The sequence below is a fragment of the Rhincodon typus genome, chromosome 2 (genome assembly GCF_021869965.1).
Source record: "Rhincodon typus isolate 14 chromosome 2, sRhiTyp1.1, whole genome shotgun sequence".
NCBI classification, from domain to species: Eukaryota; Metazoa; Chordata; class Chondrichthyes; order Orectolobiformes; family Rhincodontidae; genus Rhincodon; species Rhincodon typus.
In genome coordinates this window covers 62,455,319-62,473,440 of record NC_063333.1, presented here as the reverse complement: position 1 = coordinate 62,473,440, position 18,122 = coordinate 62,455,319, and the positions used below count along the sequence as shown (strand labels likewise).

The following is an 18,122-nucleotide window of genomic DNA, read 5'->3' as shown; positions in this document are numbered from 1 at the left end:
GCTCAAGCCATAAAAAAATTATAAAAGAATACACACACCGAATAATTAAGACACATTGTATAGATATACTTAAATTAAACTGGCTAGATACATGAGGAAGAAAGAACAGGATATGTTGATAGGATTTGATTGGATATAAAGCTTAAGGAGGCTCATGTAGAGAATGAACACTGGCATAGGACTGCTACAATTATTTTTCTTGCATCTAGTACCAGTACTGTACAATAGCTTGATTTTTCTTGCTTGGGAAAGCATGCCTCACACTACAGTGACTGACTAACCAAGTGACCCAAGAACATGTGAAATTGCAGACTTCTATGAAAATAGATCATCACTACTCAATTCAAAACCTAGAACATAATTTTTGTCAGTTCATTCTAACTTTCAATGAAAAAAAGTTCACAGTCATGTCAATGATGAAAGTTGTATGGTAGAATTACATGCACAGAAAAAGAGAAGCAATATCATCTTGCACAGCAGATTCTGGACTATTTGTGGATTTACCTCTACATTTAGACTTTTTTTTGAAAAGACAACCCTGGCAGAACAGTGCTCAAATACAGACTCAAATTAATTTTTGACCCACGGGATATAAATCAGTGACTGAGGATGGAATGCCAAACAGGCATGGGTGGCTTAACAACACTGTGTGAACAGTCTTATTTGTTACTTTACTTTGATGTTTTCTTCGATTTACTTCAATTCACTCAGCTTCAGTAATTGCTCAAGCTAGTAAAGATCAAGTTCTATTGGACCATAGGGTTGTTCTCTCATTAGAGAGAGACCACTGGTGGTGGTTTAACCGGAGGGTCACCACCTCAAGCGAGGAAGAGATTGAGAAGCAGAGTTCTTCATGGTAACCTTGGATGGTATGGGAATTAAACCCATACTGTTGACATCATTCTGCATTGCAAACAAGCCATCCAGCCAACTAAGCTAACTGACCCCTGCTCAAATTAAAACACCAAAAAAATCACTTGTTATTTATAGAGAGACAAGAATATTAGCTGAAGTGAATAAAAGGATTTGGACAGACTAGGACAGTGGGCAAAGAAGTGGCAGATGGAATACACGGTAGCAAAGTGTGAAGTTATGAATTTTTGGCAGGAAGAAGAGGTGTAAATCATTTTCTATATAGGGAAGGGCTTTGAAAACCTGGAGCACAAAGCAACTTGGGAGTCCTAGTTCATGATTCACTGAAGACTAACATTCAGGTTCAAGCTGCTAGTTAGGAAGGTGAATGCAACTTTGGCATTCATTTCAAAAGGGCTGGAATATGATAGAGATATACTGCTGAGGCTATAATAGATTCTGGTCAGACTGCATCTGGAACATTGCGAGCCGTTTTGGGTCCCCTATCTGAGGATCTACTGGCCTTGAAATAAGTCCAAAGGAGGTTTGCAACAATAGTCCCAGGGATGAGATCATCATATGAGAAGGAGTTGAGCACTCTGGGTCTGTACTCAATCGAGTTTAGAAGGATGAGGCAGGATCTGTTTGAAACTTACAGAATACTAAGAGGCTTGAATAGAGTAGACGTGCAGAAGATATTTCCACTGGTAAGAGAGACTAGGACCTGAGGACACAATCTCAGAATGAAGGCACGACCAAAATGAGGCACAATTTTTTCAGACAGTGGTAAATCTGTGGAACTCATTGCCACACAGTGGAGGCTAAGTCACAGTGTATTTAAGAAAGAGATGGATAGGTTCTTGATTAGTAATGGTTAAAAGGGAGAAGGCTGGAGAATGAGGTTGGAGAAACATATCAAACACAATTGAATGGCAGAGCAGACTTAATGGGCTGAATGACCTAATTCTGCTCTTATATCTCATGGTCTAAAAGGATACTACCATAATACATTTTTGCTGTATGCAAAATTTCTGGTTCAAAACAGGAAATAATTTTCACTACCGTATTACATTTGTTCATAAAGAAAATACTGTATTGCACTTCACCTACATCATATGGCCTGATACAACACAAATATACTGAAAATAAATCATGATTTTAATCTCTATTGCTCTACCTACCGTCCCTCTCATACTCAAAAATATAGAAGCATCACTTTGTCCCACACTGCATATCTTTGTTCAATTTACTTCTTTTGATAACTAGTATGCTAACTTCTCAAAGTACATTTTTAGAGAAGTCTTCATTTGAAAAAAATTACAATTGTCTGAGTGGAACATGTCTAGGGGTGAAATAGGCAATTCCATGCCCAATTAAATCCTGGCGATAATCTTTGTATGACTTGAATCGTTCTCTAGTAAGTCGATCAAGTAGATTAAACCAAGACCAAATGTTGAGATTTCAACAGCTCCATACCTTTGGCATAATTTCCTCAATTCTGTTTTTATCTTTTCAATCTCATACGAAAGATGTGCAGTTGGGCATCCAACACTAGGTAACATTTTTCTCCACTACTAATCAAAGCATTCTTTTTCGACTTCGACAATACTGCCCACCTTTACAACCAACACTCCACTCCACGCCTTTAATAACTGTAGAAATTGTTATCAGTAACACTCTAAGCTGCAACACCAACTCAACTCTCCACAATCCATTATCCATCTAAAATACAACAGCTTATGCTCACATTCGCGGTGCGGTCATAATAATAAAGGTGAAGCTATACCAAATGCTCATCATTTATGAATAAATGAGAGTGTCCCTTTTGGTGTCTGCACATGCACAGTTGATGAACACAAATTAAGAAGTTGTCCACTTTGTCCTTCTCAACCACAAACCTCACTACACTGGCACACTGCCAATAGCCTCAGCATTTAAAATATGCTCACTATCAATATCAGAACAAGTCATGAATTTTCATAAGCATAAGTCAGTTACTACCAAACAACCACCACAGCACTAAAAATATTACTTTTAGACATAGAGTCACATTCAATCAGCTTTTGATCATTGTAAAATTGTCTTATTTTAAAAATTAATTTCTTTTCATCGGTGGCTCAGTGGCTAGCACTGCTGCCTAACAGTGCCAGGGACCCGGGTTCAATTCCACCCTCGGGCGACTGTCTGTGTTGCTCTAGTCAAATGTCAATGGCCACACTTCATTATTTTCTCTCACACTAAAACGTCTCTCCAACTCCCAGTGGAATCCTCTTCTTTAGCTGTTAATTTTTAAAGAAGTATCTCTATTTCTCCATCTCATTCAGTCCACCCATCATAATGTGAAAGACCTCTTCAATTCCCGAGAGCTAACTCACTTTTCTTCTTGGCCCATGCAATACCTTCTCATATTTCCCCATACAGAGCTGTGCAAGTCCCAGATCTTACTGTATTGTATCTTGTGAGAAGGGAAAGAGAAAATAGATCAGAAAAGGAAATTTTTAAAGAAACTCATAACAAAATAACCTCCTGTAGATAAATAGAATATACTTCACACGTGAAGGAGAATAGATTACCAAATGTGAAGGATTTTTTTAGTAAACATTTTAAGTACTGAGTAAATATCTGAACATAACAGTATAAGAAAGCTTCAAAAGAATGGTAACTATTAAAGGAGTCTTCAGTCTTCTTATACCAGTCCTTAAACAAAAACGTAACATCTAGATAAACCTCTGGCATCACCCCTATATTGAAGGAGCATTGAATGATTATGGCCAGTGTTTCTGCAATTTCCATCCTAACCTTCCTGGATACATTCTATCTGGTCCTGGTCAATTGTTCAAAGTGAAAGTCTAGCTAGCCAGTCAAATACCTCATTCTTCTTTGTGACTTGGGCAGCACCACCCTCCTTGGTAAAGATACGTACAGTGTACTCATTTAACTATGGCCCCAACTAAGTGTCTAAAAACCTTACATGGTCCCTCGTGAGGTCCACTTTTCTTTTTTCCACCATTTTGGTATTCATGTGCCTACAGACAACTCTTGGATTCTTTTTATTTTGTCAGCTGCCAATTTCTTTGTATACTCTGTTTTTCTTGCTTCTTAGGGACAACCCCTATTGAATTTTGTGTATTCAGCCTGGTTCTCAATTATATCATTCATATTGTTCAATATCCATTCATATCCTCAACCAATACAAAACTCATAGTTCTAAAACTCAAACCATTCAACTTATTAAGCATCCCAGTTTGTTAGGAGATAACTCCAAATTTACCCCGCCCATGAGGGGAAACAAAGTGTCTCTAATTTTCATCCTAATCTGGTCTCGTACTAATTATAAAATTGTGTTCCCTTGTTTCGAGATGGACCATTAACTTGTGTCCTTTTGACTAAAGGTAAGGGTGTTACCAATGAATCAACACTGACGCCCAACTAATCTATTTTTTCATTTAATTGCTGGATCTGTTGTATACAATTCCCGAAGGATTACAAAAACAGAAAGTAATGGAGAAACTGAGCAGGTTTAGTTATACAGAGAGAACAGAGATAACATTCTGGAGTCCAGTGATCTGTCAAAAGGGTCACTGGACCCAAAACATTAACTCTGTTTCTCTCTCTACAGATGTTGCCAGATCTGCTGAGTTTCTCCTGCACTCTCTGGTTTTGCTTCAGACTTCCAGCAACTGCAGTTCTTGGTATTATTTTAGTCTTTAGATGATGCTGCATTTGTGTCCAATTATTATACAAGGGTACTGAAATACAGCAACACAAATGTAACGAATGCAACTAAAAACTCTTTTCACCCTGGCAGCTGCATCAGTTTCCAACTCGGACTTTAAAATCAAAGTACTGTAGTCCAACCAATCATTGATCAGTTTCCTTAGCTGCTTCCGTTTGTGAACATGTGAACATTTCTGAGGAATGCTTGGTTTGGTCATGGGAGCTCCAAAAATTATTATACAGCAGCATTAATCTCTTGGCAAGGTAATGTGTCTTAAAGAAATAACCAAGGAACAAATACTAACCCTGGTGGTTAGGGGAGTTATGACTACAGGAACCTTGGAAACCAGGTCCAATTCCTTCTCTAGGCCTATGAGATGTCCGGTCAACATTATCCTGAAATAGAATGCAAAAATCAAATGCACGTCCACAGTTAAAATGATTTCTTAACCAAATTTCCCATGGTATTGTTGTTTGCAGTGAGAACATTAACATTTATGAATCAATCATATCAATAATACAATGCTATAATTTCAAAAGATTATATTAATGTGGTGATCAACACAAAACATGCACAAAAGCCTCCATTTCAGCAATGGAAACCTGAAGAACAGCAATCATTTAAAAACAGTGCTTTTGGAAACAGAATTCTTTAACCCATATACCATAAGCGGAGACAATGGCATAGTCACTAGACTACTAATCCAGAGACCCAAATAATATTTTGGGGGCCTGGGTTCAAATTCAACCAAACATGAAATTAGAAGTCTAATGATGATAGTGAAGCCATTGTTAGTTGTCATCAAAAGCCAAATGCCACTAGGAAATATAAAAAATAGGAACAGTAGGTCATTCAACCCTTTTGAGTATGCTCCACCATTCAATATGATCATGGCTGATCATCTAACTCAGTACTCTGCTCCCACTTTCTCCCCACATCCTATGGGTCATATCTAATTCCTGCCTGATTACATTCAATGCTTTGGCCTCAACTCCTTTCTGCAGCAAAGAATTTCACATGCTCACCATGCTCTGGGGGGAAGAAATTTGTCTTTACCGCAGTCTTAAATGGCCTACCTGTATCATTAAACTGTGACCCCTGGTTCTGGACTCCCCAGTCACTGGGAACATTCTTCCTGCTTTTACGTTATCTGGATCCATTACAATTTTATAGGCTTCTGAGATACCCCCGGCTAACTTTTCTACAGTCCAGTGAACATAATCCTAACCAATCCAGTCCCTCTTCATCCATCAGTTGTGCAATCACAGCAATCAACTTGGTAACCCTTCATCGTACTCCACTCACAGCCAGAATACCATTCCGCAGATAAGGAGACCAAAATGGCACAAATAATTCAGATACGGTTTCACCAAGGCCCTATACAATTGCAGCAAGAATCCCTGCTCCTGCACTTGAATCCTCACACTATGAAAGACAACATATCAGTTGCCTTTTTCACCATCTGTTGCATTTGAATGCTGAATTTCTGCGATTGGTACACAATGCCAACTAGGTCTCACTGCAGCTTCCCCTTTCCCAATATATTGCCATTCAGATAATAAACTCCCTTCCTGTCTTGGCTACCAAAGTGGGTAATCACTTGTGCATCTCCATTATATTTCAGCTGCCATGCATTTGCCGACTCACTCAATTGGTCCAAATCAAACTGAAGCATCTCTGCATCTTCCTCACAGTTCACTCTCCCAACCAGCTTTGTGTCATCTGGAAGCTTACAGATGTCATATTTATTGCATTTAGTTCTCTCATCTAAATCACTAATATCTTAGGAACAACTGGGGTTCAAGGAAAACTGCTATCCCTTCTAACTTGGCCTACATGTGACTCCAGAGCCAGACCTACACAAATGGCTCTGAGGTGCTCTCTGAAATGACTGGGTAAACCATTCAGTTGTATCAAACACTAAAATCTGTAAAAAGCAATGCCTGGTGTCCATGAAGGCACTGGAAATGATAAGCTCAATCTTGTCGGACCAGCAACATACTCCTTAGGGGCTAGTCCCAAAATAGGGAACTGTCTCTCAAATCATTCAAGCAACTGTCTGAACTAGGCATACTCTCAGAATCACATATTACAGACAATGCCCAAGAAACGCACAAACATCTCTGGGTACGCTACTGACAGGACAGACCCAACTTAGGTGGCGACACAGTGGTATACTGCAGGGAAGAGGTTGCTCTGGGAGTCCTCAACGTTGACATTGGACTACAACAAGTCAAATAATAATACCTGATTATGAAGTTCATAGAATCAGAGGGTTCCAACAATTAAGGCAACCATTTAGCCTGTTGCGCCTCCGTTTGCTCTTGGCAAGAACAACTCAGCTACTCCCACTGCCCTCGCCTTTACTCCATTATTCTTCTCTTTAGGCATTCAATCAATTACCTTGTGTAAAACTATTGAAACTGCCTCCATGTTATCAGGTAGTACATTCCAGGTCTTCACTACCAGTTGAGAAAAAAGTTTAACGTTGGCTCTTTAGAGTTTCTCTCTATCGATTCTGTTGAGATCCCACTATTTTGAATCTGATGAGATCTCCTCTAAGACGACTTCTCTCTGCAGTGTCAGTATTAAATAGAAAAAAAACTGCAGCAGGCTGCAACACAAAGGGACTTACGGGTACTTGTGCATGAAACACAAAGGCAGCACATAGGTGCAGGAGGTAATCAGGAAGGCAAAGTACTGTCAGCAGTTTTGCAAGGTTCACTAGAATGAACCCTGGTATGGAGGGATTATCTAATGAGAAAAGATTAAGCAGGTTGGGACTGTACTCATTGGAATTTAGAAGATTGAGAGGTGATCTCATTTAAACAAAATCGGATTCCTAAGTGGCTTGTCAGGGTAAATGCGGAGAAGGTGTCATCCCCACACCCCCCCCAGCCCCCATCTTCCACAGGAAAGTCTAGGAATAAAAGGAATAGTCTGAAGAATTAAGAGGTACCAATTTAAGAATAAGATGAGGAGGAATTGCTTCTCTCAGAGGGTTGAGAGTCTTTGAAACTTATGCCATACAGCACTTTGGAGGCAGAGTCCTTGTACTATATTTAAGAGAGAAAGACAGACAGACAAAGAAGACAGATAAATAAGACAAAGAGATTGACACAAGACAGAGAGATAAATAGATAGAAAAATTAGATACAAAAAGAAAAATTACACAGATAGAAATTAGAGAGAGAGAGGGAGAGAGAAGGAGGGGGAAGATAAAGAGATATCTAAAAGAACTATCTTCCAGGACAGCAGATACATAGGAACACCACCATCTTCAAGCTCCTCTCAAAGCCACTCATCATCCTGACCTGGAAATATATCGTCATTCCTTCAGTGTTGCTGGGTCAAAAATCTTAGAATTCCCTCCCTAATGGCATCGTGGGTCATCTGTTGGATTGCAGTGGTTCAAGAAAGCAGCTCACCAACAATTTCTCAAGGGCAATGAGGGACAGGAAATAAACGCTGGCCAGCCAGTGATGCCCACATCCCATGAACAGATGGACAGATCTGACAGAGATGGGAATTGAGGTAATGTCATTGACGTGGTGTGGATGAACTTCTAAAAGTTGTTTCATAAATTGCCACACAATAGACTTGCCAACAATGTTGAAGTCCATGGAATAAGAAGAAACGTGGCAATGTGAATACTAAGTTTGCTGTAAAATGGGGAATAATGGTGGTGAGGTTTGTTTTCTGCACTGAAGGAAGGTATACAATGTGGTTCCTCAGCATTTGGTACTTGGTCCTTCTTACAATAGACAGATTCTTGATCAGTAGGGAATCAAGGGTGCAGGGAAAAGTCAGGAAAATGGATGAGAGGAGTGTTGGATCAGCCATGTTCCTACTGGATGGTGGAGCAGACTTGAGGGGCTGAATGGCCTACTCCTGTTCCCGTGTCTTATGGTCTTATTCTCTTAACTCTCGTTCCCTCATCCAGTTGAGGTGGAACAAGTGATTTATAAGGTTCACGGCCTCCTTGCTGTTATACTGTATGCTTTTATTTATAAATCTCACAGGCTGTATGTTTTATTAACCATTTTCTCAGACTGCCATGCCATTTGAAATTACTTGTGTACATACACCAGTATTCCTGTGAGACTGCAGCACCTTTAAAATTGTACACTTAAGAACCTAGAAACAAGTGTAGGTATTCAACTTGTCAAGTCTGCTTTGCATTTAATTCGATCATGTTTGATCTCAATGTCTTTTACCCACATTATCCCCATTACACTGCACTCAAATCTCTTGCAATAAATGCTAGCATTTCATTAGCCTTCCTAATAGTTTGCTACACTTGCCTGGTGCCTTCAGTTATTTATTGACAAGAACACGCAGGTTGCTTTGTATATGTACACTTTGCAACCATTCACCATTTATGGAATACACTCATATCAACTCCTTGCACCAAAGTGGATAATCTCACCTACCTCGCTTTATTATGTCTCCTTATTATTCCTACTAAAACTTATACCTACACTTAGCTGCAGCTATTTGGCTGTCCATTTCACCAGCTTGTACACTCTTGAAGTCAATCACCAAGCACCACACAGTTCACAATACACCCAAAATTTGAGACACATTTCCATTGTGAAATTGTGCCCTGTACACCAAAGTCTAAGCTAAAAGACCAAGTACCAAATCCTGAGGAACTATATTGCAAACCTTCCGATGTTACATACATTCAGATACAGAAAGTTTAGTTTTGTTTTTTGTTATCTTTGTAGCATCTAGCCTTGCCTACTAGTATATTATTAGCTTATTTGTCTCTGTCCCTTTTTGACATTCTCTGACCTTCATTTTCCACACTATTACTTTGCTCTTCTGCCTCAATTCTATCCCTTGATTACATTTACCCAGACATGATCTTTTACATGCTTTAATTAGTTTAAAGCCCGTGAGAACACCAATCCCAGCACGACAGTCCCAACAGTACATATGTCACTTCCCCCAGAAGTGGTGGCACAGCCTCACAAACCAGAAACCAATTCTCTCATACTAGTCTTTGAGCCACATAAGCATTTTCGTATCAGATTCATCCTATGCCACTTTGCAAGTGGTAAGAGTCATAAGCCAAAATTTTTTCTATTTGAGGTTCTGCTTTTCAATTTAGCATCTAACTTGTATTACTCCCTCCCTTCCTGGTTCTACCTATGCTTGTAGTACTGATTAGGACCATGACCACTGGATACTGTCCTTTGAAATTTCTTCTCCAGCCCTAAGCAGATATCCCGAATCCCAGCACAGACAAACAACACGTCACCTGCAACAGAGAACAATTCCAAATTCTCTCACTACACTGTCCGCCATGACCAAAACATTTCTTCTAACTGTTTCCTGCACAACCCTCAAAAGTAAAGGACAGGTAGAAATGTAGATTCGTGATGGCATTGATTATTACCATAAAATAAAAGGGGAAAGAATATGTGACTACCATACTGAATCAAGGAACCATAAAGATGGAGGGAAATTCAATAATAGAACAAAGGTTTTGTATCTTAAAGCGCAAAACATTTGGAATAAAGTAGATGAAAACTGGGAACTTAACATTCAGAGATATTTTACTTTCCGGAGAGACACGAGGGATGGAAAGGTTATGGAGCAGCACTGTTAGGAAGAAATGAAATGAAGACCGCTGTGAGACATGATCAAGGCTCAGACGATGTTGAGTTCATTTGGATGGAGAAAGGGAAAAAAACAGTAAAGGAAAGAAGACATTGGTAGAGCAGTGCTTTAGCCACTCTGGGAAAAGCTGTAAATCAACAGAGCATGTAAAAAGAATACAGCAATAATTATGGGTTACCTAAATCATCGTGTTGATTTGGGTTAATCAGACTGGAAAGTTTAGCTGTGACAACAAATTCATTAAGCACATTTGAAATAGTTCTTAACAGCAATCTGTCATGAAGCCAACCAGGAAGCGAGTTATCTTAGATCTGGTCATAAGTAATGAGACGGGTTTAATAAATGGCCTCTGAGTAAAAGATCCCCAAGGAACTAGTGACCGTAACACCATGATGGAATTTAATATTCAGTTCGAAAGTAAGAAACTTGGGTCAGAAATAACTGTTTAACTTAAATAAAGGGAATGACAATGAAAAAAGGATCAAGTTAGCTAAAGTGAACTGGGCAGCTAGATTACAGGAATGTCAGCAAGTAGTGGCAGACATTTAAGGAGTTAATTCATTATTCTCAGCAAAAATCCATTCCAGTAAGGAGGAAAGATTCTGAGAGAGGAATAAAATAACCATAGCTAACCAAGAATGTTAAGAAGAGTATGAAATTAAAAGAAAAAAGATATAAGGAGGTTCAACTCAATGATAGCCCGACGACTGGGATAAATTCAGAATCCATCAAACCAGGAATGAAAAGATGATAAAGACAGAAAATAAACCATGAGGGTAAAAACTAGTTGTAAGTATAAAAACTGACTATAAGACTTCCTTTAAAAAGGAAGAGAGAGGTCAAAGTGAATATAGACATCTTAGAAATGTCTGAAGAGACAGTTTTGGGGAACAAGGCAAAGGAGTTAAATGGATACTTTCATCAGTCTTGAGAGTGGAAGATACTTCGATCGCCATTATATTAAAGAATACGGAGGACAAATTAAGTACTATCACCATCACTAAAGAAGAGACAATCTAATGGGGCTAAAGGCAGATAAACTTCCCTGGCCCCACTGCCTTCATCTTAGTATCCTAAAAGAAGTAGCTACAGGGATAGTGGATCCATCGATTGTAATTTTTCAAAAATTGTTAATTTTGGAGAAATACTAGAGGATTGAAAAACTGCTAATGTGACACCCGTGTTCAAAAAGGGAAGGAGACAAAAAGCAGGTGGCCAAAGGCCAAGTAGCCTAACATCTACTGTCGGGAAAGTATTGCAATCAATTATTAAGGAAGTAATAGCAGAACATTTGGAAAATCATAATCTAAATCAAGCAGAGTCAGCGTGGCTTCATGAAAGGGAAATTGTGTCTGACAATTTATTAGCTTTTCAAGGAAGTCTCAATCAGAGTGGATAGAGTGGAACCAGTATATGCATTGTATTTGGACTTCCAGAAGGTGTTCGACAAAGTACCTCCCCAAAGGTTAATTCACAGTGTTGGAAGTAGTATGTTAGCATGGATAAAAAATTGGCTAATGGGCAGGAAACAGCAGGGGATAAGGGCTTCTTTTTCAGGTTGGTGACCTATGACCAGGGACGTTCCACAGGGATCACTGTTTGGCCTGTAACTGTTTACAATGTATATTAATGACTTGGAGGAAGGAAGTGAATGTAACGTAGCTCGATTTGCAGGTGACACAAAAATAGATGGAAAGGCAGGTTTTGAAAGGGATACAAACGATTTACAGAGAGATACTGATAGATTTAATAAGTGGGCAAGAAGCTGGCAAATGGAGTATAGTGTAGGAAAAATTTAAATTGTTCATTTTAAAAGGGAGAACATAAGAACAGAATATTAAGTAAAGGGAGAAAAAACACAGAAACCTGCAACACAAAGGAACCTGGGGGTACTTGTACATGAAACAAAGGTAGCAAAGGTAATGAGGAAGGCTAATGGAATGTTGGCTCTTATTTCAAAGGGGTTGGAGTATAAGAGTAGAAAAGCTGAACTGCAGTTGGACAGGGTGCTGGTGAAGCCACATCTGGCGTAGTGTTGAGGAGTTTTAGTCACTTTATTTAAGGAAAGATATTAACTCACTGGAGCTAGTTCATTAGAACGATCCCTGGTATGAAGGGATTGTCTTATGAGCAAAGATTAAACAGGTTTGGACTTGACTCATTTGAGTTCAGAAAAATAACAGGTGATCTCATTGATATGTACAGAATTATTAAGGGGCTTGACCGTTGAATGCTGAGAGGATGTTTCTCCTCATACAAGAGTCTTAGTCTCAGAATTAAGGGGTACCAATTTAAGACTGATGAGAAATTTCTTGAGGGTTGAGTGTCTTTGGAACTCCTTGCTACAGAGTGCTCTGGGGGCAGAGTCCTTGGGTATATTTAAGGCTAAGAAAGATGCTTCATCAGTAGGGGTAATCAAGGGTTATGGGGAAAAGACAGGAAAGTAGATGTGAGGACATCAGTCACAAAACTATTAAATGGCAACAAAAAAAAAGAGTTTTTTCCTTCACAGATGCTGCCAGACCTGCGGAGCTTTTCCAGCAACTTTGTTTTTGTTCCTGATTTAGAGCATCCGCAGTTCTTTTGGTTTCTATTGAATGGCAAAGCAGGCTTGAGGAGCTGAACGGTATAATCTGGTTCCTATTTCTTATGGTCTTAAGTCAAAGTGGGAGATAATGGTAAAAATAATTGAAGGCTCTACATCTGAATACACACAATTCATAACAAGATGGATAAATTGACAGAATAAAATGATCATTGAAGGTAGTAGGGCAGGTAGATGAGATGATTAAGGTGGCATTTGGGATACTTATTTTTATTAGTTAAGGCAAGAGCAAGGAGGATATGCTGGTACTGTACAGCAAAGTGGTTAAGCCACAAATGGAGTACTGCGTGAAGTTCTGGTCACCACCTCATCGGAAGGATACAACCAGGCTAAGGTGCAGGCGCTCGAGAATCTGAGTTGTCAAGAAAGATTGGATAGGGTGGGGTGGTTTTCCTTGGAGAAGACCTGATAAGCGTATGAAAGTATAAAAGATGTAGACGGGTGCATAGGAAGGCATTTTGTTCCCGGATTAGAAAAGCAGCCAACCAACTACGGGGGAAAAATTTAAGGTAACAGGTAGGAAAGGAGGAATATTGAGAAACCTTTTTCACCTAGAGTGTGTGGAAATCTGGAACTCTGTTTGAAATGGTGGCTGTGTCAGAAACTCTCATACCATTTAAGCAGTATTTAGATACCGCCCTCCAGGGCTATGGGCCAAAAGTTGGAAAAGAGAATTAGTGTAGTCAGATGTTTGCTGACAAACAGGACACAATCGTCTGAATGGCTTCCTATGCTGTAAGTGTCTGACTCAAAAAAAAGGAATAAAATTGCCACTTTGCCTCTCAAATATCTGGGAGCTAAATATTCAACATTATTTGACATTTAGAGAAGACAGGAAATAAAGAAAAGGAGGTTAGGTAACTGTTCAAGTAAGATGACATCAATATAGTAGTGACAAATGATACTGGTTCAGACTATCAAGATTTAGAATCAGTTTGGGTGGAGTTAAATGGAATAGCAAAGGGAGAAAGAAACAGGTGAGATTAGTTTATAGGTCCAAGACAGCACCTGCCAAGAAACAGTAAGGGCTTTAAGAAAGGTACTGCTATGATCATGGGGGATTTTAATCTTCATAGATACTAGATAAAATCAAGTCAGTAAGGGTAGCCTAAAGGAGAAGTTCACAGGATGGATTCAGGATAATTTCGTGAAACAATATGTTCTAGAACAAGGTTCCCAAAATTGGCAGTATGAGAAAGTTAACAAGAAATTTAAAAATGGACAGCACGTGCTTCTATAAATATAGCAGCTATCTGAGCATTGGTTTCACAGAGGATGAGACTGGGGATTTAATAGGAAGCACTAATGAAACGACGGAAATATTAAATAGACATTTTGTATCTACCTTCACAATATGAGACAAAGAAAATTCCAAGAAAAATAAAAAGCAAGGGAGCAAAGCAGAGGAAGTTAAAACAATCTCAATCACTACTGAAAAAATAATAGTTTTCCCAAAGGCTGACACATTCCTTGGCTTGCACTTGACAGTCTTAAAAAATGGATGCAGAGTCAGTAGATTAATTGGTTGTATCATTCAAAAACTGCCTATTTTCTGGAAAGGTCCCCAGCAGATTGGAAAACCTCAAAATGTAGCACCTATTCAAGAACAGAAGTTGCCAGAAATCCTCCAGAAACCAGTTAGCCCAAAATCTATCATTATGAAAATGCTTCATCCATTTTAAGCAAGCACAAACAAGACGTTTAGAAAATCATCACACAATCAGGTCCAGTCAGCATGGTTCTGTCAAAGAGAAATCATTGTCAACATTATTAAAGTCAACCATATAAAGGGAAATTAGTAGTGGTAGTCATTATCCCAGACAATGGAAGAGACTGGCTCATCAAATATATTTAAGCCTTCCTTAGACAGATTTTTGATTGACAAGGAAGTAAAGGATCATGTGGAATTGAGGTCACATCAGATCAACCAATGGAACAGGCTTGAAGGGTCAAATAATCTACTGCTGCTCCTATTTTTGATGATCTAATTATAATCCTTATCAAATCACAGTGATTATCCATAACTCAAAGATGGCTCTCATGCAAGTGCCGATGCAGTCAGGCATACATCTGCTCCTCCATATCCTTTTGAATGCTTAATATCCACTTCACAGCATATGCAAGTTCTCAATCACCTGGAAGTACAGCCTACTGAAATAGTCAGGGCGATTAATATATTTTGGAAAGCTTCACCATATAACTTCTTCCATCCATCACTATTCTTGCAATCTATGCTGTCGCTATCCCTTTTACTCCACAGACTTCAAATTAGTTTGCAAACCTATTAACTGCCCGTCACAACCCCATACGCATATCAACCATATTACCTTCATCAGCCCTCACCATTGCCTAATCAAAGAACTTAAATTAAATTAGACATGATTTATCTTTTAATGAATCTGTGTTGGCTTTCCTAAAATAATTCACACTTGTCGAAGTGAGTTAATGCTGTCTCAAATTATGGTCTTCCCAAAAAGGGTAAACTTTATTGGCTTGTTGCTTGGCATATCCTCAAACAGCTTTTGAACAATACTAAAATTTGCAAATCAGCAATCTTCTAGTAAAGCTCTTGTATCTAAGGAGAATCAGAAAATTATAGCCGCTGCCTCTGAATGGCTCTTTTTATTCCTCCAGTACTCTCAGGCGCATCCTATCAGGACCAGGTGACTCAAAAAGTTTAAATGCAGTATCTTAACAACCTCTTCTTTGATTATGGCATTGGTAGCATCTCCTTTGATAAAGACAGATTCAAAGTGATCATTTAGAATTTCTGACATACCCCCTGCCTCCATGTGCAAATGCCCACTTTGGTTCATGATCTGTTCAACTCCTCTCCTTATGCCTTCAGAATACTTTTGGATTCCTTTTTGTTGGGGGACAGTCTCATCTACTCTTTGTCAGTCTTATTATCCATATGACTGACCCTCTGAACTTGTTATCATCAGCATGCATTATCAATTTGAAACATCATACATGCTTTCACTATTGCAACTTTTGTCATCCAGGGAACATAGGTGGAGTGAAAAAGCCATTGTCTCTTGTGGACAGATATCTTCTGAATTTTAATAAGAGCTGAAACAGTTTCTGTGAGAGCAAGTAATGTTTTGTACTCTTTTTTTTTTCAGCCTCAGAAATGATCCGAATAACTGCATTATCTTTTCTATAAGTGAGCCAACATACAATTATCTTATCTTCTAAGGCTTTCGAGTAGATTTGTAGCTCGGGTGGTGGATACTGAGGTTGGTTGGCTCACCGAGCTGGTTCGTTGTTCCGCAGATGTTTCATTACCCTGCTAGGTAACATGATCAGTGCAGCCTCCGATGAAGCGCTGTTGTGTTTTCCCGCCTGGTGTCTAAACTCTGGTGTCCACTGAGCTGGGTTACCTCACTTCCGGTTTTCCTTCGCGCAAATAGCTGAAGCAGTGATGCAGAGACTCGAAAGCATGGCCCTTCCACTAATCCAACCAAAACTACGGATACGATACGTGGACGACACCTTTGTAATTATTAAACGGACCAAACTAGAGGAGACACACAAACTAATCAACAACACTCTCACCGGGATCAGATTCACCAAGGAAGAGGAAAAGAACAAACAGCTCCCATTCCTTGACATCATGGTGGAACGCAGGACCAGTGGGGAATTCCTAACAAAGGTACACAGGAAAATCACAGACACTGACCAAGTCCTGAATTTCAACAGCAACCATCCTAACATCCACAAATGAAGTTGCATGAAAACTCTACTCAAACGGGCAACAATACATTGCAGCAACACAGAACTACACCAAAAAGAAGAAAAGTACCTCCTCCAAGTATTCAAGGTCAACGGATACCTGAACAATTGGGTCAGAAGATGCCTACTACACAAACGACAACAGGAAGATATTGCACATCCCGACAAACTCATCACACTACCTTACATCATGGACACATCTGAACTGACCACAAGACTCCTTCGACCACTGGGCATCAGAGTAGCACACAAACTCACATCAACCCTACGCCAACAGCTAACCTGAACCAAAGACCCATTACCCACTATGGACAGGACCAACGTAATATACAAGATCCCCTGCGAAGACTGCGTCAATTATTACATTGGACAGACAGGAAGGAAATTAGCCACAAAAGTACACAAACATTAACGAGCAACAAAAAGACACGACCAATACTCACTCATCTCCAACCACATGGATAAGGAAAACCACCAGTTTGATTGGGACAACACCAAGATCCTGGGACAGGCCAAGCAGAGGCAAGCACAGGAATTCCTAGAGGCCTGGTTCTCCGCTAAGAAGGTCATCAACAAACACATACAGCTATATATTCTCCACTGCGAAGGAAAACCAGAAGTGAAGTAACTCAGCTCAACGGATACCAGAGTTTAAATAATAGGTGGGAAAACACAACAGCGTTTCATCGGAGGCTGCACTGATGATGTTACCCAGGAGCGTAATGTAACGTCTGGGAAAAATGAACCAGCTCAGCGAGCCAACCAACCACAATATCTTATCTTCTGTGCACATTCTTGTTCAATAATTGCATATCGTTTAAACAGAATATTTAATTTGATCCTCAAGAAAAGGCCATTTTTTAAAAAAAAAAAGGCATGATGCTTAACACACATCGTGAATTTGACAAAACTGAATTTCAAATAAAACATAGCAATGGAAAATGTTAGATAGAATTTTGATTTTAAAAGAACAAAACTGTTCAGTACACCAGAGGGCACTCTGGTTTCAAAGATTTCCACCAAAATTGTAAAATTAAATTACCAGCATGTGTTGCAGCAATTTGAAGTTCTTTTTCTTGATATTTTTCCAGAGCAAAGAGCAATTAACTTGACATGTACAGTGTTCCATCAGTTTAAATTTCCGTACATATTCTATCGGAATATTGCAAATGCATAAAATGCACAGATTAGCATTTCTGAATACCATACCTGAATCACAACAGTGAACAACTTCTTGGAAACCAAATCAATTGACGTGATGTGATGAACTTAAGAGAAAGAAGTGCATTTTTGGAAGCATTCCTAAAATATATTCAATTTGTATTCAACATTTTCAACACAGAAATATGTACCTGCAGAAATCAGTTTATAGCTGCATAGAAAATGGAGTAGATAGACCATGCGGCTCAAGGGTATTTTGCCATTAAGAAAGAATTGTGGGTCGTACCTTAACTTCAATTGCCTGCCTTAGTTTCACAGCCATTTAAATCTCTGGCTAGAAATGTCTATTGATAACAGATTTCAAAGTAATTAAGCTTTTGCTTGTTTTGAACCTTTCTAATATAGTCTGGTGATTTCAAATTC

At 39.1% G+C, this 18,122-nt stretch overlaps 1 protein-coding gene across 7 annotated transcripts in view; it reads right to left on the bottom strand.

Annotated features, from left to right (window-relative positions):
- Positions 1–18,122, bottom strand: part of LOC109911645 (growth factor receptor-bound protein 10) — a 166,647-nt gene that overhangs the window by 98,375 nt on the left and 50,150 nt on the right. For all 7 annotated transcript variants that reach the window (XM_020510997.2, XM_048607765.1, XM_048607771.1 and 4 more), the window contains one exon: positions 4,875–4,965. In XM_020510997.2, coding sequence (XP_020366586.1) covers positions 4,875–4,965 — 91 coding nt within the window. The remainder of the gene's footprint in view (positions 1–4,874; positions 4,966–18,122) is intronic.